Source organism: Solanum verrucosum, unplaced genomic scaffold (assembly GCF_900185275.1).
Source record: "Solanum verrucosum unplaced genomic scaffold, falcon-dt-bn FXZP01000182.1, whole genome shotgun sequence".
Taxonomy (NCBI): domain Eukaryota; kingdom Viridiplantae; phylum Streptophyta; class Magnoliopsida; order Solanales; family Solanaceae; genus Solanum; species Solanum verrucosum.
The window spans coordinates 3161915-3189317 of record NW_026020378.1 but is presented as its reverse complement, the minus strand read 5'-3'; the positions used below and the strand labels follow the sequence as shown (position 1 = coordinate 3189317).

The following is a 27403-nucleotide window of genomic DNA, read 5'->3' as shown; positions in this document are numbered from 1 at the left end:
ACTGTAAATGCTGTAAGTTTTTTAGATTCTTCTTCTAACTTTAAGTGGTAAAATCCTGATTTGCAGTCAAATTTACTAAAGTAATTATATCCTTGTATTTATCTTATCTTTAATATTTTATTTGGTATTGGGTAATTATATGTTTTAGTTTTTGCATTTAAATTTCTATAATCAATAATCATTCTACTTTTTCCTTTTTTTTGTTCACTATGTTTATTTACTATATATGCTGGGATTGTATGCTTGCTATTGCTTTCTTGTATATACCCTTTTTCTAGTAATTCGCTTATATGTATCTTAAATTCTGTTAAATCATTAAAATTATATTTTAATGTTTTTTGGGTTATTATGCTATTATTATCAATTAGCTCAATTTTTACTTTTGTTTTATGTTTTTTCCATCCTTGTAAAGGATCTTCACTATATAAAAATTCTAACTTATCTTGGATTATTTTTACTTTATCTATAGAGAATATAATTAATTATATTTTAGGGTCTTCTTCTTTTATATTTTCTAATTTTTGTGTAATTTTTCACTTCCTTTTATCCATTCTGTTGTTTTCCGTTTTTTATTATTCACTCTTTTGCTCCTATTTTTTGTTTACATGGTGTTGTGAACCACCAGTGTGTTTTTGTTACTATATGTGGGTATAATTTTTCTAAAAATGACATTCTTAATAGCATATCTTTTGTGGTCAATTCAAAGTTATATATTTCTTCTATAGTTAATATCTTATCCATATTTGTATTTTTATATTTTTTGCCTTATATGTGATCATGCTTCCTTCATTATTAAATCCTGTTACTACTATCGGTGTTTTTAATTTTTTCCATTTATCTTCTGATAAGCAATTGTATTTACATATATTAGCTTCTGCTTCTGTGTCTATCATTGGTGTATAATATCTGTTGTAATATCCTTCTATTATTATCTTTGCAAGTATATATATTTTCATGTTTTTATCATAAGAAAGTTCTTTTTATTATTATTATAATTTATTGTTAATTGTTTGTCTTCTAAATTATATGGTTTTACTTGTTCTAACCATCTTATTCCTAAAGTGATATTTTTATCTCCTTGATATATTTTAAACTTTATTACTATTGGTACTCCCAATGATTATTTCATTTTCTGTAGTTTCTTCGGTATATATTAATGTCTTTGGTAGTTCAGGGCATGATTGTTCAGTAGTAATTATCTCATCTTCTGTTACTAGTTCTCTTGTAATATAGTTTTCTTCTTGTCCTGTATTTATTAATATTAGATATTTTCGTTGTTCCATTACTCCCGTTATGTAGTAATGATATGATTCTATTTCTTCTTCTATTGATTTTTGTGGAGTTTTATCTATTCTTCTTGAGGTACTCATTTTTATGATATTTGGGATATTTATAGTTTATTCTTTTTGATGTACTTAGTCTTTCTTTTACTATTTCTAAATCTTCTTCTATATCAATCTCATTATAACTATAACCATTATTATCTATGACTGTAACTATCCTTTCAAAAGGATCTTCTATTTTTATTTTATTTATTTTATTTTTTGCTGTTATTTTATGTTTTGTTGTTAAAACATATAAGTTTTTACATCTAGCTGTAAATATTTTACTTTCTGGGACTAGTTCTATCCCTGACATTTTTCAATATAATACTAGTGATTTATCTATATTCCTGTCATTTATTGCTACTGAGTAGTTAGTACTTATTATGAATTTAAATTTTTGGTATATGAGGTTACCTTTTACTGCACTTATTATACTTTTTTCTATGAGTTGTATAATTCTATCATCCGCTAAGTATATTTCTATGGGTGTATCTATTCCTTCTCTAAAACATGGTTTTATTAGTATTTCTATTCCTCCTAAATGTACATATTTAATTGAATTTTTAGCCTTAATATCTTGTATTTCTTTATTTATTATTCGTTTGTTTATTATTGGTATTTTAGCCTTTCCTTTGGTGTATTTGCAATCTATGATATGTTCTCTTTGACTTACTACATAATATTCTTCTTTTTGTCGTTTAAACCAATTTCTCATTGTTGGTATTTCGAATATTTTTTCTACGCTTAGGTCTAATTCTTTTCCTTTTATTTGTTCAAATATATTATTATCAAATATTAGTTTTTGTTCTGCCGATTCTTCATCTTGATATTTTTCTTTAGTTATTATTTGTATATCTGCTTCAGTCATTGATATAGTGTTCATTATCTGATTCTATTACTGAATTATTTTCCATTTCGTTTGTTTCTTTTTCTGATAATTCATATATACTATCTTCACTTTCTAATTCATAATCTACATACTCTATCTGCATATATTTTTCATCGTCTATTATTATTTCTGATATTTGTTTTTTCTTTGGATTTTTAGGTAATTTACAATCTCTAGCTATATGTCCTAATTTTCCACAATTATAACAGGTACATTTCGTTAGTTTTCTTTTTGGTTTATATGGTCTTTTGGTTTTGTAGTTTTTTACATAGTACATTCTTCTTGGTTTTTTATATTTATATTTTGATCTATATGTTTTGTTATATCTCTTTTTATAGTATTTGTCCGTACAACCAAATTGGTGTGTCGTTTTATTTTTGCAACATGCTAAGTTTTTTACTAGTATTTTTTTCATTTTTATTTCTTCTTTATGTTTTTCACATAGTTCTATAAACCATCGTTGTAAGAATTTTATTCTAGCTCCTAAGGTATCTGTTAATCCTGCTTCATTCCAACTTTTTATTATTTTTGAATTAAAGGGTTCTGATAATTTTGTAAAATATAATTTTCTTATTTCCTTACTTTCTTATGTACTATATGTTCCTTTATAATAATATTCTCTAAATGCATATGTATATTAATCTATATAACACATATTACATATTGCTAATTTTGTCATTAGATTCTGATTTATGATTTTTTTCTCTATTTTGTTCTTCTATTTCTGTTGTCATACTACTAAATTCATTTTTTATAGTTATTTCGTATTTATGTAATATTTCCATAGTTGTAGTAGCTAATTCACCATTAGATTTTTTATTACTTCTTAGAGTTTTTAAACTTTCATCTGATAAATTTTGTAGCCATAATTTACTGTTCCATAAGTGTCCTTTCTATATATCCTGGTGTGTCTGTCATTCCTATTTTTTGTTTTGATATATATCCCATCCATAATTGGATTGTTTTATTTATATCTGCTACACAGTCTAAATCTAAAAAATCATATTGTTCAGTTATTGGTTTAGGTGTCCATTTTTTATTTAATCTTTTATCCCATACAGTTTTTTCTTTATCATATTGTCCATAGTTTGCATTATAATATTTTAAATCTTTTGGGTTTTTTATTCCTGATGTACTAGGTTTTTCATTCATGTTTACGTCTCTTGTATTTACTTCTAAATTCTTTGTATTATCTATGTTTGTTAAGAGTTTCGTATATGTTTTGCTTGTTTCCGAATGTTGTTCATCTAGATCATCGTCATTTATTTCATCAATTCTTATTTCAGGTAGATTATCTTGGTTATTTTCTTCTCTTTTTTTTTCTAATTCATCTTCTAATTGCAATTTTTCTTTAAATTTATTTATCTCATTTGCTAATTTTGTTTTTTGTTTTTTTTTCTTTTTGTTTAATTTCATAGATTTCTTTTAATATTGCAAGTTCTTTTTCTAGTTCTATTATTTTAGTATTTTTTACTTCTTCTAATTGTTGTACTTCCTTTTTTGCTTGTTGTTTTATTTTTTCAATTTCCGTTTTTCTATCTATTTCTTCATTTTTTTTTGTTATTCTTATCATAGCAGTTAAACTATCTTCTAGTTTAATCGTTTCTTTTTCTAACATTAAACTTATATTGTCACCTATTTTCTTGTATCTTCTTCCTAGATTAGAAAATATTATCTTTATTTTTAATCCATCATAGTTTTCATATATTTTTTCGTCTATGACATATTCTTCCTTATTCATTTATAGATTGTGTTGAAGTTTATATTATAAATTTTCTATCTGTATTTGTAGATATAAAATAGTTTTCATTTGTGCTACTATAGATTTTTTACAAGTTTCTGCGAATATATTATTATTAAGTCTACTTTGCCTATGTGTTAATTCTTATATTTTCGCTATAATTATTTCAGTAAGTTTTTATCTATATTCGTTATTCTCGTTATTCATTGTATTTTTAAATATTGAATATATTTATATTCTATTTTAGATATATTATCTATTAATTGATCTAATTTTTCGTTATCAGTTTTTTGTAATATTGAGTTGTTTGTATTTTGGATATAATTTGTTTAATTTTCTACCATTTTTCTTAACTTTCTACTAGTATGTTTCTTCTTATAATTCTTTTCATTCATAGCTCTGATACCAAGACAAAGGACAAAGAGATAAAAAGAAGACATAAAAGCGTGTTTGGCCAACAAAGCCAAAAGTAGATGTAAATTATTATGTAAAAGTCTTAAAGTGTACAGTAGTAGTCACATTATTGTAAATTATTAGGTACAAGTTAGTAGAGTAAATTAGTCTAGTATGCATGTGCATTATTAAAGTAGTATGGACAAGTGTAAAAGTAGTAGGTGGTAGTGCATTATTGTGAGTAGGTGGTAGTGCATTATTGTGCAGTAAGTAGTATAGTACATGCATTATTGTGCACTACTGTAATTCCTTTCTTTATAAAGGAAGGTATATGTAACATAATAAGTAAGTCTAGAATAAACGAAGCTTTCTTAAAAAACACTCTCAAATATTTAAATACTTAATAGATAATGGAACAACCTTCAGATATCATGGATAAGCAAGAGGCAAAGGTATATTGTTCAACAAATATGCAGAACTAATTTCATATATTCCTGAATATCATATATATGATTGAATAAATTTATGTTAGTTATTATGTATTAAAATTATTTGAATCATGATTTCTAGTTTATTAGCACACTGGAAACATGGAGAAAACTTCTATACTATACCATCTTAATGTTGAAAATCGGTAGGCGAGGAAAGCCTTTAGGGGAGTAGACAAAGTTGAAGTGCTGATAAGAAGGAAGTATCCGCTAAAGTACGATGCTAGTAGTGACAGGAGAACATGATAAACAGATAATCTAGTTCATAATGATCTAATATGAATTTAATCAATTATAAATATGATAGGAAAGAATAATTGAAAATAAAAAACCTGCATAACAACGAACATGACTACATATATGCATGATGAAATGATAAAAAACTATGAAACTCTAATCTTATATATACTTAAAGATATATAAATAATTGAATTAAGAAGAATAATATGGGAAAAATTATTTAATGATAACGGATCAGAAGATATATTAAACCAACAATGGTATGAAATAGACCTACATGATTTAGACCTCGAAAGAATAGAATGGTATGATTTAGAAATAAATTCAGACTAAAATGAACTACGAATATTTACAATATTGGACAGAATCTATGAAAGATATAAAACTATTAGAACAATTAATAGAAGAAAATTTATATATGTACCTAACTGGAGAAATAGCTTGAGGAAGGTGGTGTAATAAACTCCTTAGTTAAAAGATCGACCCTCAACTAAAACCTCTTTGCAGTTGTGCGAGAGGACAGTTAGGTCTAAAATGGACACAGAAACACATATCCATGAGCCGACTAAGCAAGTAAAGAAAAGAACCACTCATGAACACAACGAAGCTTATACACATGGAAAAAAGAGCTCAGAAGTGCATCAGTGCAACAGGTGTTCACAGTTTGGTGAAAAACCAAACCAAACCACTTGGATTATGAAAACCAGCAATTGGTTTGCTTTGGTTTTAAGCTTTAAATACCTACTATATTTGGTTTGGTCTTGGTTTTACTAAAAAAACTGAAAAAATAACTGAACTGATAAATTCTATTCATAAATTTTTGAACTATCTGAATATATGATAGAGTATTAGTTTTTCATTAATAATTATAAATATTACCTTTTAATCATTAGTTTGATTTTATTCTACTTATTTCACATGCATTATAACACTTATAAATTCAAATTCTTGAAAAATATGCCCAAACCCAACACGTCTAATCGTCTATATGTGGTGTGATGTATTGCCAGTCTTAAATTTTCTTTGCTAAGACATCCATCTACTCTTCAATGGCTTGCCCAATTAGACCATTCTATTTAAAATTATATATTGCTTTTATGGATGTTAGACATGTAAAATGGAGTAACCTCTACAGTTATGCAAATTAACATGCTAAAACTTTGGAATATTGTTGAAAAATCATAAAATATTCAGATGCATTCATCTTGTGATAGTAAAGAGAAATTTGTCGATTCCTAATGTTCATTTGAAATAGTTGTCTCATGTCAATGTTATTTTACTATTGGCAATTCATCATTAGCTAGTTATAAACCGAACCAAACTGATGGTTTTTTATTTATTTGGTTTGGTTTGGTTTAGTTTGATTTGGCTTTAGAAATTTAAAAACTGACTAAATTGATTTGGTTTTGGTTTAAATCAAAAACCGATCCAAACCGAACAATGAACAGCCCAAAATGCAAGCTCAATTTTCTCAGGAACGAGGTTCCATGATATGTTTCTATTGTGCTATTTGGAAAGTCAGGTGATTTGCAGCCCAAATATTCTAGTAAAGTAGGGCATTTGTCAAAGGTGTACATGATCTCATTCTACCTACCTGAGTTGAACCAGCTTTTCAAGAATTACAGAATACAGAAGAGGAACTGTGTATTCTGAGAACGTCAAGCATTACAAGAAAGCTATACCAAAGCATAGTTCATGATACTGCAGCAATGGTATAGGTTATTTCCTTTTTCTAGAGAAGAATTACATTTGTTTAGAGTACAACAGGTTAACTTAGAGAAACTGAAGCAGGCCACAGAGTAGAAGTGGTCCTACTTTCAACAAAGCTTAGATAAACTTCCGTTCATTTTTTGCTTAGTTCCATTTAAGGAAGTGATTCTTGGATTACCCTATCTCAAATTTCAGCTATTTTCAGGATCAAAATTGCAATGTCTATGCACAAGGTTAAGCTTCCATAGGCCATGACAATAGCAGAGTAGCCAAGTTAATTAAAAAGTACCCTGTACATTTGTTTTCCTAATACGACTACTTCAACAATAAATAATGGGATCTGGGCAGAATATGCACCTGAGGTAATGATGGGGAACTGTGAATGAAAGACCCGGGTTAAAACTGCTAAGAGGTATCCATAAATGAGAGAGGACACTGAAAACATATTAATCCATTCGAAACAAGACATTCAACTCCCCTTTCACCTGTTATTTCCAATCTATCCAACAGTGTTCTCTCATGATACTATCCTGCACTTCCATAGGTACCCACATCCTTAATCTTGTGTCAACCACAATGTATTCTAATGTTTGACATCCTAGTACCAACTCTTCCAAATCATATCCACTAAGCTTTTCACAACTAGTCAAAATGAGCTCTTTCAATGACCCATGCTTTGTCAAAGTACGGACGCCTTCACCAGTGACAAATTCACAGCCAGTTAAATTAAGAGCATCCAGATTCTTGCAACCTTCAGCTAGAGCAACAACAGTAGCATCAGACACATTTACAAGCCATGACAAGTTCAACCTCTTAAAACTCTCACTTGAAGCAATAGCCTCACCAGCTAAATCAGTCACATTCGGTCCACATTCTGCCAAATCCAATTCCTCCAAGCAACATAATTGCATCAAACTCAACACCCCACAATCCGTAATCCTATCACATTCAGCAAGAATTAGTTTCTTCAAGGTCATCCTAAGAGGTCCTCCTGTTAATGATTTCAAACCCGCATCAGATACCAACCAACACCCCTGTAGATTCAAGTACTTCAAAGAGCTAACACTTCCAATAACTCTAAGTGCTTCATCACTAACCTTGTCACAAAAACTTAAGTCTAAATATATCAACTTAGGCAAAAAGCTAACAAGAGAAACAACCCCAGCATCCCCAACTCCACTTCTCTTTCTCAAAGAAACTGTATTGAGATGAGAACAACCCATTGCGATGAAACACAAACCATTTTCATCAAAATCATCCAAGATTAAACTTTCATCCCTTTCATCATAAAATCTGTTCTTTTTCTTGAAATTAAGGTTAAGAATTTGGATCCTGGGACATTTTTCAGCTAAAATTTCAAGATGGGTATTCGTGATTTCTTCAGATGTATCAAATTTTAGCAAATTTGGGAATCTTGGAAGGAAATTAAGCAAAAGATTGGGTTCAAAAACACGTACAGATGATCGAGTTAAGCCTTCAATTCTGAGCCACTGCTTACAAACTTGAGAAATGGATCTTCTACAGGCAGAGTCGTGAACCCTACTCATTATCGAAGCTAAAACATCATCTCCCAAATTTTCCATTCTCAATTGCTACATAGTGCAGATAGTGTCTTTATTTGTAGTGAATTTTTTTTTTCATTGTTCATTTGGATCATTTATAAATACAGAAATATGCTCTCTTGCATCAGCTTATACATGCCTTTAATATTGGACATGTATAAAATCAAACCAGTAACACCTGTATAAAATTAAATAAATAACACACATTTTACATGATATATTAAATGGAAAAGGGCCAAAATTGCTCCTGAACTATGCGAAATAGACCACTTATACCCTCCATTACATTTTGGAATAAAAAATACCCCCGCAATTATCCCAGGAGACCACAAATACCCTCAAGAGTTAACACCCCAATTTTTTAGTGACGTGGCAAGCCACATGGGACTAATCCCTCCACCTAAGCATTGCCAACTAAGATTCACAACAAAAGAACTAGACCTTTAGCGGCAACAACAGTCGCCACAAAAGCCCAGAAAATCGTCACTAAAATTTTTTAACATTAAATGCTAATTTTGTGTTTTTTTCTTCATTGTTTTTAAAAAACCAAATATGATATCGATTAAGTAGGAGTTTGAAGACACTATATGTTTTATTTTTATGTCATATGTAAATGTATAAAATGTACAATGATGCATTATATATATATATATAGTAGGAGATTTGAATCAAGAAGTAATTTTGATTATTTTTCGTAATAATATTGGATGTTTTATTTATTTTAGAAAATTAGGTTACAATCGAAAATTAATTATCATATTTTTTTGTTGAAAAAATAGGTTTTACTAGCGAATGGTTGTTGGAGCCTTAGTCGCCACTAAAAATCACTCATAACCTTTAGTGGCAATATTTTGGGATTTTGTGGCGACTTTGTCGCCACTAAAAGTTAAGTTCTTTTGTTGTGAATCTTAGTTGACAATGCTTAGGTGAAGGGATTAGTCTCATGTGGCTTGCCACGACACTAAAAAATTGGGGTGTTAACTCTTGAGGGTATTTGTGGTCTCCTGGGATAACTGCGGGGGTATTTTTTATCCCAAAATGTAATTGAGGATATAAGTAGTCTATTTCGCATAGTTCAGGGGCAATTTTGACCCTTTTCCGTATATTAAATGACAAACCCTATATAAAATGCATGTTGCATATTAATAATTGTTTGGTACCAAAAAAAAAAATATTTCATGAAAAAATTTATCCATGTTTGTTTATAAGTGAAAAATTGGTTGTTTATAAGTGGAAAATAAGTTAGAAACCAAACTCCATTAAGACATGACTTGGATTCAACATTCGAACTGCGATCCAATCTCAATCCTGATATCCGAACCTAGACAAGACCGATTCAAAATATTGATTTAGAAAACATTTTAAAAAATATTTAAGCCAACCAAACATAAAAAAAAATTGAAAAATATTGTTTTCCTTTATACCAACCCCTATCTCAATCTCGATATCCGAACGTGGACAAGACCTTGACTAATTCATAGCATTGATTTTGAAAACATTTATGAAATAATTGAGAAACATTGCTTTCCTTTAAACCAAACATGAAATAATTGAAAAACATTGTTTTCCTTTATACCAACCCATAAAGGAATAGTATTAATTTTTTATTTTATTTTTCTATCTGGTGTCTGGTACCCATATTGAAGTAAGCGCACAAAGATGAGTTTTATGACTCATAACTAAAATGATCATTTTTTCCAATATAATGACTATTTTTATTACAAGGTAAATATGAATGACTAAAATGATCAGTTTTTCATATATTAAGACCTATTTTAATTACACAGTATATATAAAGGGCAAGATGAATCACTTTTTCTAAACAGTAAAGACTATTTCAAAGTATGTAGAAAACTAGATGAATCACTTTTTCTATAAATTAAAAACTACCAAACCATTTCAATTACATGGTATAAATGAAATCACTTTTTTTATACATCAAAAATTCTTTTATTTATATATGATAAATGGGAGTCTGGAGCCAAAAGGGCAACTTTTTTCTTTTAAAAAACTAAAACGGCACATCAAAAAAAAATTAACCAAAAGGGAAAAATCGCTCCGTTAGGAGCGATTTTCTTCTGACAAAAGTTGTCGTACGTTAAAAAAATAAAAATCGTTGCCTTAGCAGCGATTTTCTCAAAAAAATTTAATATTCTTTTATTATTATTTATGATATATAATTCAATTTTCCTCATGCTTCAACAATTTTATTGAGTATAATGTCCGTCTTGTTTATCATTTTTATATTATTAATAATTAACAATAGGCATGAAAATAATAGCACTAGGCATGAAAAATGCTGCCCCTGCAGCGATGTGTAAGGAAAAAAAAATTACAAAATCGCTGCTAAGGCAGCAATTTTTCGTCATTGTGTCAAAGGGAAGTCGCTTTGTCAGGAGCGATTTTGCCCTTTTGGTTTTAAAAAAATTTGATGTGCCCTTTTGGAATTTTTGACAATTTTTTTTGCCTTTTTGGCTCCGGACTCTGATAAACGGAGGGATCACTTTTACTATACATCAAAAACTATTTCAATTACATACATATATATTAATATATATGAAAGACTAGAATAATCCAACCCCATTAAGGACTATTTTGATAGTTTTCCCAACAGTTTAGTCGAGTAAAAGTGAAGTCCAAAAAAAAGTAAAATTGGTTACATCCCTTCTCCGGAGTTCAAATCCAATTGCCGCATCAAACTTTATCAGTTCTGTCTGCTTATCCTTCTCATACACCTATGTTCTCAATGAAGTCTCAATTTGCACATTCAAACTTGTCTTGTGATTCATCACAACAAGACAAGTCTTACTGGAAGTTCCAAGACGACTAGGATTTCCAACTCATCATGTGATCACAACCGCGTACCTGGAAGGAAGTTTACAGGTCTAGCGTGATTATTAAACCTTTGGAAGATAATGGATTCAACAAACCTACAGAATGAATACAATTATCACAGCTTCGGGACCAAGATTGTGTCCACTGGTCACCACCAGATAACTCCTGCAGAGTAACCAAGTGCTATGAGAGAGGAGTAATGACTCCATGCTTATGTCAACCAACCTCTTGCGAGCTAGACCACTGTTCATAGTGCAACAACAAAAAATTGACAATCAAGTCACTCTCACAGCTTCGGTAAGCAAAATGGATCTTCAGCAGATTGAGAGCTAGACAACTATTCATGGTGCAACAAAAGAAATTGATTTGTATGTTTCAGAATAATATTAGCATGAACCTAAATCTGTTTCTAAGTAAAACATGAGTTTTGCGCTCCAAACTACTATTGTTTAGAAATTTCTAGTGTTACATTGAGGTAAATTAATAATTATGCAACAGACACTTAGTACTTGAGACGGTTTTTTTTTTTTTTTATTCAATCAGGGTAATCTGATAGTTTTGGCCATGAAGCAACTCAAGGGCACTACAGATGATGAGAAAGCATATGACAAGCGTAAATCAAGCCATGAACATAAGAAGAAAAATCTTTCTCCTGTGACCACAAGTACGCCCCCCCCCCCCATCAAATCACAATGGCGAGTTATAAACTTAGTTGTTGAATGCATCACAATATCTGAAATATAATGGACCATTTAAGGTAACCAGCACTTTGAGAATGTTAACACAAGAAGGTTCATGTTACCATAACAAGAAGTATCTGCAGATACCTGCTCCAAGGTTCAAAGGATGGGATGATACAAGGTACTACATAATACTGTTGTTACCTACCAGTACAAGAGAACCATGTGAGCGAGCCATCTCAGCTATTTTCTGAAAAAGATCAGAGAGGAAAAAACACATATAAGAAAAGGAAGCAATTATTAATTAGAATTTAATAGACTTCAACATATCAGCAGCCATGAAAGAACACTAAACAATATTTCTTAATACAAGAGAAATGACATTTTCTTGTCAAATGAACAATAACCAGTCCACTAAAGAATGACAGTACGTATATTGAGTTTTGGGTTATTACATATTATTCTCCTCCAATTTGAAGGCTTTTGGGTTTACTCCTACATAATTATTACCAAATCCACCAGAGAACGACAATACGTATATTGTAGAAGTGAACAAAAAGGAAAAAAATTCATTAGAATTATAAAGTAGTGTCGTTTTCTGAGTAAATAGCAAAGTATTACAACCCTCGCTCCACTGAATTAATCAAGGCACTGAGGCGATGCAAAATATTTCATCGCAACCACATAACATACAACTATATGCACATAGTTTGGTACTTGTATAATAATAATCATTAAGATAATCTAAAGCAAACCACAAGGGCAAAAGTTTATTAAAAATATAATATCAACAAAAACTAAAATAGACAAAAAAAAAAAGAAGAGAAAATCAAAACCAAACCTAGGACTTGAGTATGCAAGCTGGCGACAATCAGAACTGACAAGAGGCAAGGCAGATAGAGAGCCATAAACAATAAAGAAAAATCAAAACTAAGGGAGAAGAGATAGAGATAGATAGAGTGAGGGAGAGATGATTCGAATTACCTGGTGACGACAGCCGTTGATTGGATATTCATCAGCTTGAGAACTTTTTTTGATGCTATATCGGAAGAGTCTCCGTCTTCTACAAAATCTCATAGAATCACTGTGAGTAAGGATTTTCATATTACGTGTTGATCGAAGGCGTCATGCTGTCTCCACCATTGGCTTTCTTCGCCAACGCCAACGATTCATCCACCACATCAAACACACTCACCTTCCTCTTCCACATTGTTCCTATCCAGAACATCTAAAATCCACCACAAATCCAAAATCCCTGACGAAACAATTGCAGATGCACTGAATAATCGGAGAATAGGAGACTGGGATTTTAGATTTCTGTTTGTTCTCAGTTTACAAGGAGGGAGGGAACATACAAAAAGGTGGAGGGAAGATAAAATTAGGAAAAAATCACTTTCAGTTATTTGTATTACTCTATTTAGTACCAACATTTTGTGGCTAATCTCTTCAATGGACAGTGAAAAGGTCTTCATTCCCATTTATTGTCTAATTGTTGAGCAAAGGAATATAGTGACATTCAATTAATTGCCACTAAAGACATTTCTTTTGGTAGCTAGGTGGATGACTTGTTTTCTAAATCTTGCCCAGAAGCGCAAGCGTGTGACTTAAGTTATTTTGGATGTTAAAGAATGTAACATAATTTGCAGCTACACATCTAATGTAAGTTAGTTTTGTTGCTCATCGCTAAAGCATGTCGTATTTTAACAACTCTATACACAAGGTGGAATTGTTATTGTTGCTCTATTTAACTTTAGTGTATCATATTTTGTTAGCTATTATGAGGCAATGCAATCATGTTAAAAAAATTCATCTCTCTTTACAATTACAAGGTCACTGTTCTAGCTTCTTGAAAGGGGACTTCTTATAGTAACTTGCATCGCTAAGGACATTCTTCGAGGTCATGATAATGAAGGGGTAAAAATGGAGCGACACGCAAATTAGTTTGAGATTGAGACATAGTTTTGTTGTTTTACCAAATGAGTAATTGTACGCATGTGTTTCACAAAGAAGTGATACCTACAAGTATTATTCATGCAATGAACATAAAGGGGGAAGAAAAGCATTCTTCATGCAATGAATACTACTACAGTTAATACATTAATATTTTCAATCAAACCAAACAATGCATTAAAAATAATCTATGTATAATTAATGCAAGCATAACTAATATATGCATTGCTAATGCAAGCATTACTAATACACTCTATTTAGCATTATTCTTATACACTATACCAAACGACCCCTTAGTGGCCTAAAGTCAAAACTTAATAAGATATCATAAATATTTTAAAAATTTATGATTTTTTTTTCAAATTTACCCCTTTAACTTTTTAAGTCATAGAGTTATAAATTTATCCTTGTAAGGATTAATTCATTCAAATAAATTTGGCAAACACACAACTTTTTTTCCAAATTAGTAATGTGGGATTGCAAACATGTAACTAAACACCGTACTTGGTATGTGGAATCTTTAACAAATGTAACGCTACCAAACATAGTACTAATTATGTTAATTTTGATATATGAATAATTCCACATTCTAACAAGCACCCAAATGACCCATTAGTTTGTGATTTTCTGATGACACAACATTAACTCAAAAAATGAAAATTTTGGTGAGTTATGATTGACAACAAAAATATGTTAACTATAGATAGCCCTTTTATCTTTATTCATCAATCACATATTTTACATATGAAAAGATAAACAACAAGAAGTTGAAACAATCACAAAACTTAATGTATTGATTGTAGTAGTATCTTGATATATTTCCACTAAGAAAAAATCATAGTTTCTTTTGCCTTTTCCTACCCCCTTCATATTAATTGCATGAAGAATTACTTGTAGGTATGACTTGTTTGTGAAGCACGTGTTTATCATTATTCATTTGGTAATACAACACAAACTACGTCTTAGTCTCAAACTATTTTTTTAATATCACTCCAGATTTGCTTCCTTCATTATCATTACCTTAAACAATGTCCATTAGCGATACAAGTTACTACAAGAAGCCCCCTTTCTCAAAGCTAGAACATGATCTTGTAATTGTAAAGAGGAACGATAAATTTTGATCCAACGGATACTTTTGATAACTCAAAGGAGTTTTTTTAGCTTTACTAACATGATCACATTGTTTCACAATATCTAACATAATATGATAAGCTTAAGTTAGATAGTAGTTGTGCAAAAAGTAAGAATTCCCCCTGTACATAGAGCAGTTAAAATACAATATGATTTAGCGTTGAACAACAAAACTAACTTACACTAGATGTGTAGGTGCAAATTATGCTACATTTTTAACATTCAAAATAACTTGAGTCATAAGCCTCTGCTTCTAGGAAAGATTCTCAATAATCTTATGAACATCACCAGATTTAACTGGATTTGATGGATCATGCGGATGCCTGTCAAAAAAGTGTGACGGTAAATAAACGGCCAAAAACAATAATAAAAGAGACATAACAGTTAAAGAGCAATATCTTCCTCATATCCTATTCTGAAGAGTGTTATTTTGAACTCTAAGGTTTCAGATTCCATGGATTTACTCAAACTAAAGATAAGACATTCTAGTGTACAAACTTCTCATAGTCATCGGGGAGTTAAACATGCAAATTGTTGACAAGACATAGGCAAACAGCCAAAAACTTTATATCAAGTACATCTATATAAATATTTGTTGGCCTGTTATTTTCTAATGACTGTGACTTAACCAGTCTGATAAGGTAAGATAGTCCATGTATAGAGGGTTAATATAGCAGAGAAATTACAAGAAAAAAATAATAATGATAAAACCAGATCACTATACAAATATGGATATCATCACTTGAAATAGGGTGATTTCTTTATCAACACAACATTTACTGTTGGCACTAAACAGAAAAGCAGAAAAGGACCAAATAATTTAGTCTCAGGTCACACAACATTGAGGATCCAAAACAACAGTAAACAATCTACTTCTTGCATTTAATTGTTTCTCTGTCAGTATATTTGTCGCATCTCTTCCTAATATTAACATCATCAGTGAAATTTGGAACCTTCTAAGAGGCTTCCAAGTAATCCAATGAGACATCAGAATGTTCCATTACTTTCAAAAAGAAAACTAATTTACAAATCTATTAAACATTTTAATTTTTTAAATCCTTCAACCATTTGTTTCTTTTTTTTATTCACTAAGGATGTAGTGAAGATTAGAAGGCAGTAGTGCATTCCAACACAACATACCTTGAAGATGCATCAGCCAAGTCTGAAGGTAAATAAGATTGTAAATACTCTTTTAAAAAATCTAGTCGACTTCCGGGGTAAAACAAGAACATATAGAATAACAAAAGAGTAAATATAGAAAAAAGACTCACTCACAAAGGATTTGGTGTGACCCAAATTGGATAACAAACATGATTGAGGGAAACACCATCATAATGTAGCTGGATATTACCATCTGCTAGTTTAACATCCCTATGTCCAAGCTGCCACCTTAAACTAGGGGTAAGCACCCAAACAATTATCTATAAAATAAATATGATTGGGCTTGATTCCCGGAAAGCTCTGTCCCCTTATCCCTAGTTGTTTTTGCAATCATCTAAATCAATCTGGAAAACATAAAAGTTTTTGTCCTGCAAGCGTAGGACTTATTCCCTCATCATCAGCTTCAACTTGTATGAGCATTAGTGGAATCCTTTCGCAATCATCTTTGACGCACCTTAAATCAAAACCTCATTGCGCAACTACAAATAATGATCCTAGTGATTCTAGGATGTAATACTTACCATCAATCCATGGTTCTAGCTGCACTATGATATGACTTTTACCAGGTTCAACGCCAACGACATCACAAACTTGGATGCAACTGCTATAATAGATTGCATAAAAGTTGCCATTGAAATATTACTATTAAAATTGTCCTGGAGGCTAGAATGCTAGCCGCTAGGATTTGCAAGCAGTATCAAATTTAAGGTAGTCTTCAATCAAATTTATACGTCTAACAATTAGAACCAAAAGATCACATTGAATTTCCGATCAATCAAATTTATACATCTAACAAATGTTTTAATAATATTGGGGAAAGATTAGAAAATACCTAATTAATGTGAATCGATCTCCCTACGAACACTGATAAGATGGAGAAGTACACCAGAATTTTCATTAACCAACTTTTCCGGCAGAGATGGGCAGAGATCCCCATGAACACTCATAAGAAGCACATTGTTGAGAGTAAAACAATTGTCAGATATTTTTCTTTTACATTATCTGACTAAACAGTTGCTAAAATGATCAAAATGGTCTTTAATTTATTGGAATTGGATAATTTTAGTCCTTATATATCAAGTAATAGTGCTTAATGTATATATATAAAAGTTATCATTTTAGTCCTCCATATATATTACATAATCTAAATACATGTATTAGTTATGTGGATTTCCAAATTGTGAATCAAATGTCAAATTAATTTTATACATGAATAACTTATTTCCTAATGATCTACCAAACATTGTATAACTTGTACAAAAATTAGGGGAAAAGGTTTGAAATATATCCGAACTTTGATCGAATTTGTTGTAACAATACCGAACTTTGGAAAGGACATTTTTCTCCCCTGCACTATTTAATAGTGTGTTTTAAAGGTATATATGTGCCCACGTGGACATCATAAATATTCCATCATTATAAATAGTAATGTGTCCACGTGGACACATATACCTTTAAAATACACTATTAAATAGTGCAGGGGGATAAAAGGTCCTCCATAAAGTTTGATATCGTAACAATAATTTCGGCCAAAGTTGAAGTATTTTTCAGAGCCTTTTCCCCAAAAATTAGTACACGAACAATTTATTTTTTTACTAGCTATCGAATTACCCTTAGGTTTAAGACTAAAATAGATTGTGTGTAAAATTAACTGGTTTTCTTATTTTAATAAATTCACCTTATATAAGATTTTCTTAACCCACAAGCATGGTTGAGTTGGTATAGCACGAGTATTCCATAAGAGAGAATAAGAATCGAATCGCACCTGATCTTTTTCTAATCGATTGATTTTTTTCACTTGAATAGTGCAAATTTGTCGTATAATTTGCAAGCTATTGCATAAAGAAGATTTACTTAGTGTGCCCCCGAAGGTAACAGTTACAGGTTGTAACACCTCGGATTTGAAAAGAATGGAAAAAATGTAGTTTTGGGTTGCAGGTGTGATCGACGGTTCCCACCTACGGTTGGTAAGAGCACTTAGGGACGGTAGGTGGCATCCGTAGGTGACAGGGAAAAAGAAGTAAAGTATTTTCAAAATTGTTAGGACCTACGTTGGCCATGTACGGTCTGTAGGTAGACCTACCAACCTACATGGGCTCCATCGTTTGAAGGTCCAGGGACAAAACAAGTCCCTGAACCCCACCAATGGTTCACCAGGACGGTCCGTAGTTGGACCTATGAAACATAGGTCCAACTGTTCACGTGAACCCATGCTCCACTCTCTAGATCATATATAATAGTGTTATATTTTTAAAAAATATTTAAATATAAATGTGTGAACCCGCGTTTAAAGTGTCATATAATAATACAATAATGATTGAGTGCACCTCTCTAAGTAAGGATAAAAATTTAAGTCTTATATATATCTTGTCCTTTTGAGTAACACCTCCCAAAGTGGTTATCGATTATACTTTTGATGTTTCAACTAATTTTTCTTTTGTTTTTTTTCCTTTAATCTTTCAAAATTTTCAAGTGCCTTACATTGGAAGTTCCTAAAAAACTTTGCACTGAATGATTTTTATATAATTAAATCAAATGTGTATATTAAAATTTAAAACTAATAGTATTATTATATTTTGGACCTATAATTTTTAAAATTTAATGGTTCATATTAAGAACCTAAAAGTCAAACTTATCAAATTTATATTTAAGATGCATTTTTTTGTATTCGTGCACCCATCTTGACGAATTCCTGGATACGCCTCTGATTTTAAGGGCTTCTGGGTCTTTTCCTTATTATTCTAACTCAATACTATGTCATTTTACCCTCTATCCTGAGCCCTATATAAACATTTTAAACCCCCAAATTACCCAATTGAACGAATTCTCCTAATTCTCAAAGTTGATCAAAGTTTTCCCCAAATATTTCTCTCTCTAAAGCTTGAAGAAGAAGTCTAAGGTTTCGAGATCAAGTCTCTGATTCTCCATTGATTGTGGGCCTTTGACATCAAGGTATGATTGTATTCACCTATGGAGTTCTTTTCTCCATAGGGTTCCTAAATTCCCTAATTTTACAAGTTCAAATCTACAATTGAAAGTAGGGTTTTTCTTCAATCTCATGGTTCCTTTCATTAATGATACAATTGATTGTTTTATGTCTTTTTATGCATGAATTGAGATAATTGCATGTTTCTAAGTTGAATTCACTTGAATCCATGCATAATCTATGATTTGTAGGTTTTGACCATATGATGAAGCTTTTGAACTAAGAAAGGTGAATTGATGAAGATATGCATGTTTCTTATTCAGACTCGTGTGTTTCTCAAATTGATTCAACTACCTCTTATACTCAAGGTGGTTCAAAATAGCAAAGCTCAGATCATTATCGATGATTTACTCTCATATGAAGTCTTCAGAAATTCAAAAGACTACAAAGGGACTTGAGAGAAGCCCATGAATGAGCTTAAGTGTTTGGATTCAAAAGAATACTCTCTTATTCATATGAATCGTGCGTTCGAGCTAAAACTGATATGTACCCTAGAGTGTTTTTTCTCTAAACCTCTTTTCAGATGAGACCCTTATGAGGGAAATGTGTTTTAAAATGGTTGGGTAGTATTTTTACCCGAAAGATAGTGCACGATACTATGAGTAAATAGTAGTAGAAATGCTCAGAATTAGAAAAATGCATTTAGAGGTGTAGTAATCTAAGAAAGGGAGATAATGATGAAGAAAATTATGTTGTTGCATTCATATATCCAGTAAGTCTTCAATGGGTAGTTTTCCCTTATGAGTAGGCTAAGAAGTGATGATTTGGTGTAGATTTCATTATAAAAGGCAGAGGAATAGTTACTAGTCAGGATGAGTTAGAGTATACTTTAACTAGAAAAGAGTTTATGTCGATGTGATATTATGTTAGTGAAGACCATGTATAGGTGTTGAATAGAAGAGAAAATTGTTCATTAGGTGATACATCTAATCTAAGCTTATGATTTTCAAATGTAGAACCTCATGATATTCAAAGGGCTATAGAACTTATTAGATATTGATGTATGTATAAATAGTACTTAAGTTGTAAAAGGGAATGTGACGGTAATATGTAAATAGGTAGACTGGAGATAAAATTAACTACGTGTCATGAGGTCTTAGTGGGTGAATGTTTCTTAATTTTATCTAGTGGTTGTAAGTTAGTATAGTATGTGAGAAATTATATAGATATTTGTGTTTAAACCTAGACACTACGCTTGAATTTGAGATGAGTATCGTGATAAAAAGGATGGCAACATGAGGGTGATGATGTTAGTTTTATGATCTGATCTAATAGGTTTGACATAAATTAGGTGAAGAATTAAGGTGTTACTTTATGATAAATGTGAGTGATACAAGTGTGTTATTATGACTCTAAGATAAGAGGAATGAAGTGTGGATAGGTATTTAGATTAGTAAGAGCATTAAGATGTGTAACCGAGATCGTATGTAGTTAGACAAGGTTCTAATTAAGTTTATAATTTTTCATGTGTGCCTAGATAGTAAATTCAAGTTGTCAACAAGAAGTAGGCTAATGCAAGTATCCCCCCCCCCTTACGATTTAGATAAAGCGGCCTTATAAGCCAACACTGGTAATGATAATAGAAAGACTTTTATAGAAGCAGAAAGATATTAAGAGAAGTACCTCATAAAGAAGCCCTAGAAAGAATCTTAGTACCTGCACATGGAGAGTTTAGTAGCCAAGAGATTAGCATTTCCCTAATATTAGAGTAAAGTGAATAAAGACTAGTTTAAAAAAGATGGAATAGATTCATAACTTTAAAGTAGTCAGGCAGGCCAAGGGTACGCGTTTGGGGATCAACAATGGTTCTCGAGTGTCGGCCACGTCCAGGGTGTAAGCTCGGGGAGTGACATTATTGGTTGCTCCTTGTAGTGATTGCTACGATTTGGTACCCTCCTCTAGTGTATGTGACCTTAGTTATTAGTTATAGTCGTAGGTGGACCTTTGTTTTATTTAGGGTTCTTTTGGGTAAAAGCGGAAATCCTTGAGTCACCCTTTTGGTTGTCGTTCCTTTATAATTCCTTCATATCCTGATTATGGTGATTATGTTATGATGTTGTTATGGCTATATTGGTATATTATTGGACTCGGTGTCACCCCTGAGCATACACTCTGAACGTGACAGACACTCAAGAACCATTGCTGGTCCCAAACGAACCTTTGGCCTGGCTCAATACTCAGCAGAAGACTTACTCAACAATATATGAACTCAAGAGGAAAGATTTACTCATTTGTCTTAAAAATAAATAAACTCAGAAATGTTTGGAAACATTCAACTAGCCAAAAGAAGGCAACTCAAGTCTTAAGCATTAACAATGGAAATGGAAAAGACTCCTCAAAACACTACTATCTATGAAACCTCTAAATACTATGATAGACGTCGGGACAAGACCCACAACATCTTAGCAATACTGAAAGGTAAATGGGGAATCCTCCGAAAGCAAGAAGGCTCACCAAAGCAAATTTGGAATTGCAAGTGGTATCAATGGAGCGCTTGTTGATGACCCTAAATATCTGTAACTGCATCATGAAAGATGCAGGCCAAATGACGTTAGTACATTGAATGTACGAGCATGCAAGGGGAACTCTAAAGCACAGACATAAGCTTGAACTGATAAAAGGAAGACATACTCACCTCATCTCAGCTCAACTCAACAATACTCAACTCAACTCAACCATACTCAACTCAACATGAACTCAAGAATACTCAACTCAATATGAAAGCAACAATAAGGATGCAATTTATATAAAGCTCTTAAAACAATAGATAATAACTCAATATATATGAAAATACAAAAATAAACTCTTAAATCTTATTTGGGAGATTCTCTAACCGACAACCATCACTATGAGCTACGTGATAATACAATGTCTCGCCCACACTGCCAGAACTGTCATATACCTTGTCGGAGTATATGACATCCTCAACTAAGTGGATCCACTAAGCTATGCTTAAAAACAATAAGGAATCATCCAAAAGTATAATCTTTTACCCATGTTGGCTACATGGTTATGAGGGATGTGAGTTGTCTAAACTCATCCCCATATCGGTGCTCAATACTACTCCAAATAATATAACTCATTATCAATGTTTAAAAACATTCCTTCTCCTCAAACTTGAGATTATCAGTCAAAAAATTCTTTTAAAAGAGATAATACTTGAAACTCCTCACAAGCTCATTCAGAAATCAAGGTTTCTTCTCGTTTTAAATCTAAAAACATTTACACTTAGGAATACTTAGTTCCTTTATTAATCATTTTGAAACATGAACTCAACTCTCCTCATTCTCATACTCAAGTCTTACATCAAGTTTAAAAAATATTGAAAAGGACTTCTCAAAGTGACTCAAAAAGGTTTCTCGAACTTCACTCTTAATCTTTAATTTAATTTGAAAAGTGAAATTAAGACACATGATTAAGATATATGAAGGATCTCTCTATGATTTATGAAGGTTTAGGTAGTTGGGATCGCGAAGGAAATGAAAGCTCAGCTCAAAGGATCAAGTACGGAACGAGAATGGAGAAAGGCGCATGGGTGGCACGTCACGCATGCCTCCATTTACTGGGGTCCAATATGGGTGCACTGTTAGCACCCCATGCCAGCCCCTCAGGCATATCGGGGGCGCGCCGCTCCAGCCCCTACCCAAAAACTCTTGACGAAGTTTTCTTCTCAATAGCAATCCCTAACTTATCGAATGGTTTCTTCCAATTCCTTTTAGATTTATAAAATCAATACCATAAAAATAAGAATCAACACCAAACTTCTCAAAAAAAATGGCTCATTCGCAAAACCCTCACCTCAAGAACTCAATAAGACTTCATTGACAAAGATGAAGCCAAAACCTCAAGAACATCTCAGGAACACAAATCAATCAACCTCAAGAAGGAAATTATGGATGAAAATCACATTATTGGCGTGAGGGTGAACAAATCCATCACTATGAAAGTTTACATACCTCGAAAAAACTAAGTTCTTTAGCGAAATCCTCAAACTCGATAAACGCTTGAAACTTTCTTCTTTTTCTCCTCTTGAACTTTGCCCTAACTTTCTTGAACACTTTAGAATGAACCAAATATGAATTTATCTAATTAGATCCATTAACTTAGGTGGGTAAAACGTGTATGCCTAGTGGGGTAAGGAAAAGACCAAAATACCCTTCATTAAAACAGATGAATTTCCTTATCTGGACAGGCTGTACTCAAACGGGCATATCTTCCTCATCCAAACTCATAATTTAGAAAAATCAATAGAGTTGGAAAGAGGACTCAATTACCTTCGATTTGATATCTCATGTGACACCTAACACATCTTGTGCTGAATGTTATGGTCGTTTCAAGTTGACCGAAAACCCACAACTTAAGAATAACTTGTACCAAGTCTAAATTTAGATCTTTCCAATTTAGTTTTTTCTTAATTTAGCTCTTTCTAAGACCGAGGTGTTACACTCAAGACCTTGGTCGAGGACCAGTTGAATTTCACGTTAGTTTTCTATTCTCTTGGTGTAAGGTAGTATTGGTAATGTACATTTAGTTATTTTGCTGCTATTATTTGGATTCTGGTGATGACATGCATTAGTTAACACCGATTTTCATTAGTACAATCCTGATTCATGTTGTAACACCTCAAAACTTTCTAAGTTAACCCCAAACCATTCTTGAATTGTGTATAAGGTCGTACTGAGTGACTCTTAACTTTTCTTAGGTGTTAAGGTAAATTCTTTAGTGTGGGAATGATTTTTTATATCAATTAAGGACACTAGAATCTCCTAGCACAAAGTTGAGTTGAAAGCTTCCTTACCGATTAATTTTTTATGTAAGATTCTAGTTAGGTCAACTTCATACAATCATATCTCTTAGAATATAAAGAGTTACGTGGCCCATAACCTACCAAATTAAAGTTATTTGAATCCTCTTTCCAACGCCACCATTTTTACGTCAATCCAAATTTTATAGTAACTGATACAGGGCAATCACGAATTAGCAGACAAAAAATATTAAAAGGGGTCTTTTTGTCTTTTTACCTCTAAGAAAACCCTAAACAAATTTATTTACTAATTAAAGCCTCAAAACAAGCTGATTTTCATCTCTTAAACCATCATTGTCTTTTCTCTCAAACTTTTTTCTCCAAGAATTCCATTCTTTCCAACTCAAATTCCTCGATACAATTATAAATCACTAATGAAAATCATAATTCTTGGCCATAGAGATTTCAAAAAACTAGTTCAAGAATCTCAAGAAAGATTTTCTTGATTGTTTACCGTCGAGCTAGGGTTTCAAGACTTCTAATCAAGATTCGTATTCAAGATTCTTCAAGAACCTTGTTCTTCTAAGTATAAGGCTATCATAGTTTTGGACTAGTTCGTCCTCATACCCTACATCTACTTTCATATCAGTAAAAGAGTAATCTAGGATTTTTTCCCTAGATTTGAGTATTCTTGAGATAAGTTGATTTTGAGTTCTTGAGTTCTTGAGTTCATATTTCATTTAAAAAATTTATTCCTAATTATTGAGTTTCTATATTGTTATTGAGATCCTTGATTTGATTTGTTCATGTCTATATTTCAGCATGAACCCTATTTTGAGTTATAAATCTTGAGAAGTTTTTTAAAGCCAACACTTGAGTTTTAAATTGAGTTTTGAGAAAGTTAGGATGAGTTTTGAGAAATAGTTTCTAAAACATGATTAGTATGACAATCGAGTATGGCATCAATGTTTAAGCAGTATGATATCTAGTTATGTCATCATTGTTTAAGCAGTATGATATCTAGTTATGTCATCAATGTTTAAGTAGTATGGTTTCTAGTATGCCATCAATTTTTAAGCAGTATGATATATGGATATACCATCAATGTTTATGCAGTATGACTTTTCAAGTCATCAATGATCATATCATAACATGACTTTGATATATTTTTGAGAAAGTGTTCTTAAGTATGAATTGAGAAAGAGTATAAGAGAACTAAGTATTCCCAAATGTATTAGTTTTTACATTGATAAAAGAGAAACTTTGATTTCTAAATGAGTTATGAGTTCAAAAGATATTTCAAGAGCAGTTACCTCTTTTAAGAGGGTAGTTTGAGCAATTATCTCAAACTACAGAAAGAGTTATATTTTTAAACATATGAGCATGAGTATATATTATTGGGAGTAGTATTGAGCACCGATATGGGGACGAGTTCAGACAACTCAAAGTTCTCATAAACCATGTATGCCAACATGGGTAAAGGGTCATACTTTTTAGATGATTCCTTATTGCTTTTTAAGCATAACTTAATGGATCCACTTAGTTGAGGAGTCCTATATCCCAGCAAGATATAGGACAGTTCTGGCAGCGTGGACGAGACATTGTATCATCACGTAGCTCATAGTGATGGTTATCGATTAGAGAATTTCCCAAATAGAGTTAAAAGTGTATTTTTATTATATCACTTATCCTGAGTTTATATATGAGTAAGTATTCTGTAAAGTTTTAATGATTTCACTTCCTTATTTCTTTACATCCAGTTTAGTATATATCTATATCTATTGCAGTCATTTCATTCAACTATTTGTTATTCAGCTATATTACATACTCATACATTCAATGTACTGATGTCATTCGACATGCATCTTTTAATGATATAGATATAGGTTCTTAGGATCCTCAACAAGAGTCCATTGAGAACACTTCATCTGCCGCCAGCTTTTGAGTAAGACCTCTTTGCTTTTGAAGGACTCCAGTTTTATGAGTTGTTAGTATTAGTAACATTTTGAGTAGTTGTGGGTCTTGTTCCGACACTCGTCTATACATAGTAGAGGCTTCATAGATAGACAGTTTTGGAGAGTCTTTCAGTTTCAAATATTTTATTTAAAACTTATGTTTCATACTCAGTATATTCAGCGAAATTTTGAGATTCTGTAAACTGTTTTTAAACTCTTCTTTTAATTGGATGCTTATGTATGCTTGAGTTAGTCTTCCACTTGTAGTCATCAAGGATGAGGGTTCACTTGAGGGCCATCAATGGTTCTCGAGTGCCGGCCACGTCTAGGGTGTAGGCTTGGGTCATGACATATGCACTGGATTTTCACTATTGTTTTGGAGAAAGTCTGATTTCACACTTTTACTCTTTAAAAATTGATTTTGACAGAAGTCGTACCACATGGATCATTTTGATAAATTGATTTTTTAGATAAAAGAGGCCTCGATATTGTACTCACTTTTTGCTTAGTTGGTCGGAATGTCATCAACCATTTTCTATATTGTTTATGTTAGTTATATCTCTAGTACCATGACAAAGCACATCTGGTATTGTGATGGATAGGTTATACATACTTCTCAAGTCCCATATGGGTCCTTCTGTCCATATGGCACATTGAATAAGATTAGGAGTATTCGCGTAGGTCCTATCTAGCATGCCAAAAGGCAGGAAGTAGGTGTATATACTTGATTGTGTGACATTTGATTATTTTGTCACATTTGTCTTTTATTGCATAACTTTCATTCTTTTACATCGCTTATCACTAGTATAATTGATTGTTCTTTATACCCGTCGGTCTTATGGGGAGTTGGTTGGGTTATGTTTGTTGTGTCATACATTTCAGTTTTACGGGGTCCGAATAGGTTATTGTTTGACTATAATCGTGTTGGTTATATGAATGGCTTGGACTTGCCTCTATAATGGTGCTTCCTGATTTGGTTGGGTTGGATTGGCCCCTAGTTATTGTGTTGAGTAGCGATGGTTACCATTGTTATACCTCTGGATAGTTGACTCCCGTAGTAGTTAGATTGTTCGGCTAGTGTCTCCATGTACATTCCCTTGTTTCGATAACTTACTTTTTTTGTTCTCCTCATTTGTCTCTGTTCACTTTTATTGTACAATATCTTTTCTTTAGAAGTTTGTGTTGTACATTCCTTACTTATTATGTTATTTATGTATGCCTTCTCTTTGGACCTCAGTCAACCTATGCCTGCTGAGTATAATTTGTTCGGACTCATACTACACTTATGCTCCTTGCAGATCATAGTATAACTTCTAGACATTGATGTATGTCTCGTGTTGAGTAGTTTTTTTTATTCAGAGACTTGGGTGAGTGTAACGACCTGATTCCGTCATTATGGAAAAGCCAACGGGGAAAATTTTTGGGCCGAAAAACTTTTTGGTAGTAACTTTAGAATTCCTAGCCTAGTCCAGATTTGGACAAAATCGGAGTCAGTGAAGTCTAGGGAGATCTGATAATGAATGAGAGATCTAATTATGAATTTGATCACATAAATAGATAGCTAAGACGTTAAGAAAAGCGTACGACTTTACAAAATTGAATTCAGGCTAGTA

The 27403-nt window shown here is 32.0% G+C and overlaps 1 protein-coding gene and 1 long non-coding RNA gene across 3 annotated transcripts; both read right to left on the bottom strand.

Moving 5' to 3' along the window:
* Positions 1-7186: 7186 nt before the first annotated feature.
* LOC125838674 (F-box/LRR-repeat protein 4-like) lies at positions 7187-8364 on the bottom strand. 2 transcript variants are annotated; one of them, XM_049517713.1, is made up of 2 exons: positions 8244-8338; positions 7187-8118 (listed from the first exon to the last, which is right to left on the bottom strand). In XM_049517713.1, the coding sequence occupies exon 2, from the start codon at positions 8007-8009 to the stop codon at positions 7275-7277; it is 735 nt and encodes a 244-aa protein (XP_049373670.1). In that variant the 5' UTR covers positions 8010-8118; positions 8244-8338; the 3' UTR covers positions 7187-7274. The 2 variants fall into 2 exon arrangements, with proteins under 2 accessions (XP_049373670.1, XP_049373669.1); XM_049517712.1 differs by having other exon boundaries at positions 7187-8364.
* A 6564-nt stretch (positions 8365-14928) lies between these two features.
* LOC125838746 (uncharacterized) lies at positions 14929-16333 on the bottom strand. The gene is made up of 2 exons (XR_007443601.1): positions 16216-16333; positions 14929-15267 (listed from the first exon to the last, which is right to left on the bottom strand). It is a non-coding gene; the product is annotated as an uncharacterized LOC125838746 (long non-coding RNA).
* Between the last annotated feature and the right edge of the window lie 11070 nt (positions 16334-27403).

Bases quoted from the DNA above. Each gene is read 5' to 3' on its own strand.
- LOC125838674 (XM_049517712.1), bottom strand. From the start codon at position 8,333: ATGAGTAGGGTTCACGACTCTGCCTGTAGAAGATCCATTTCTCAAGTT.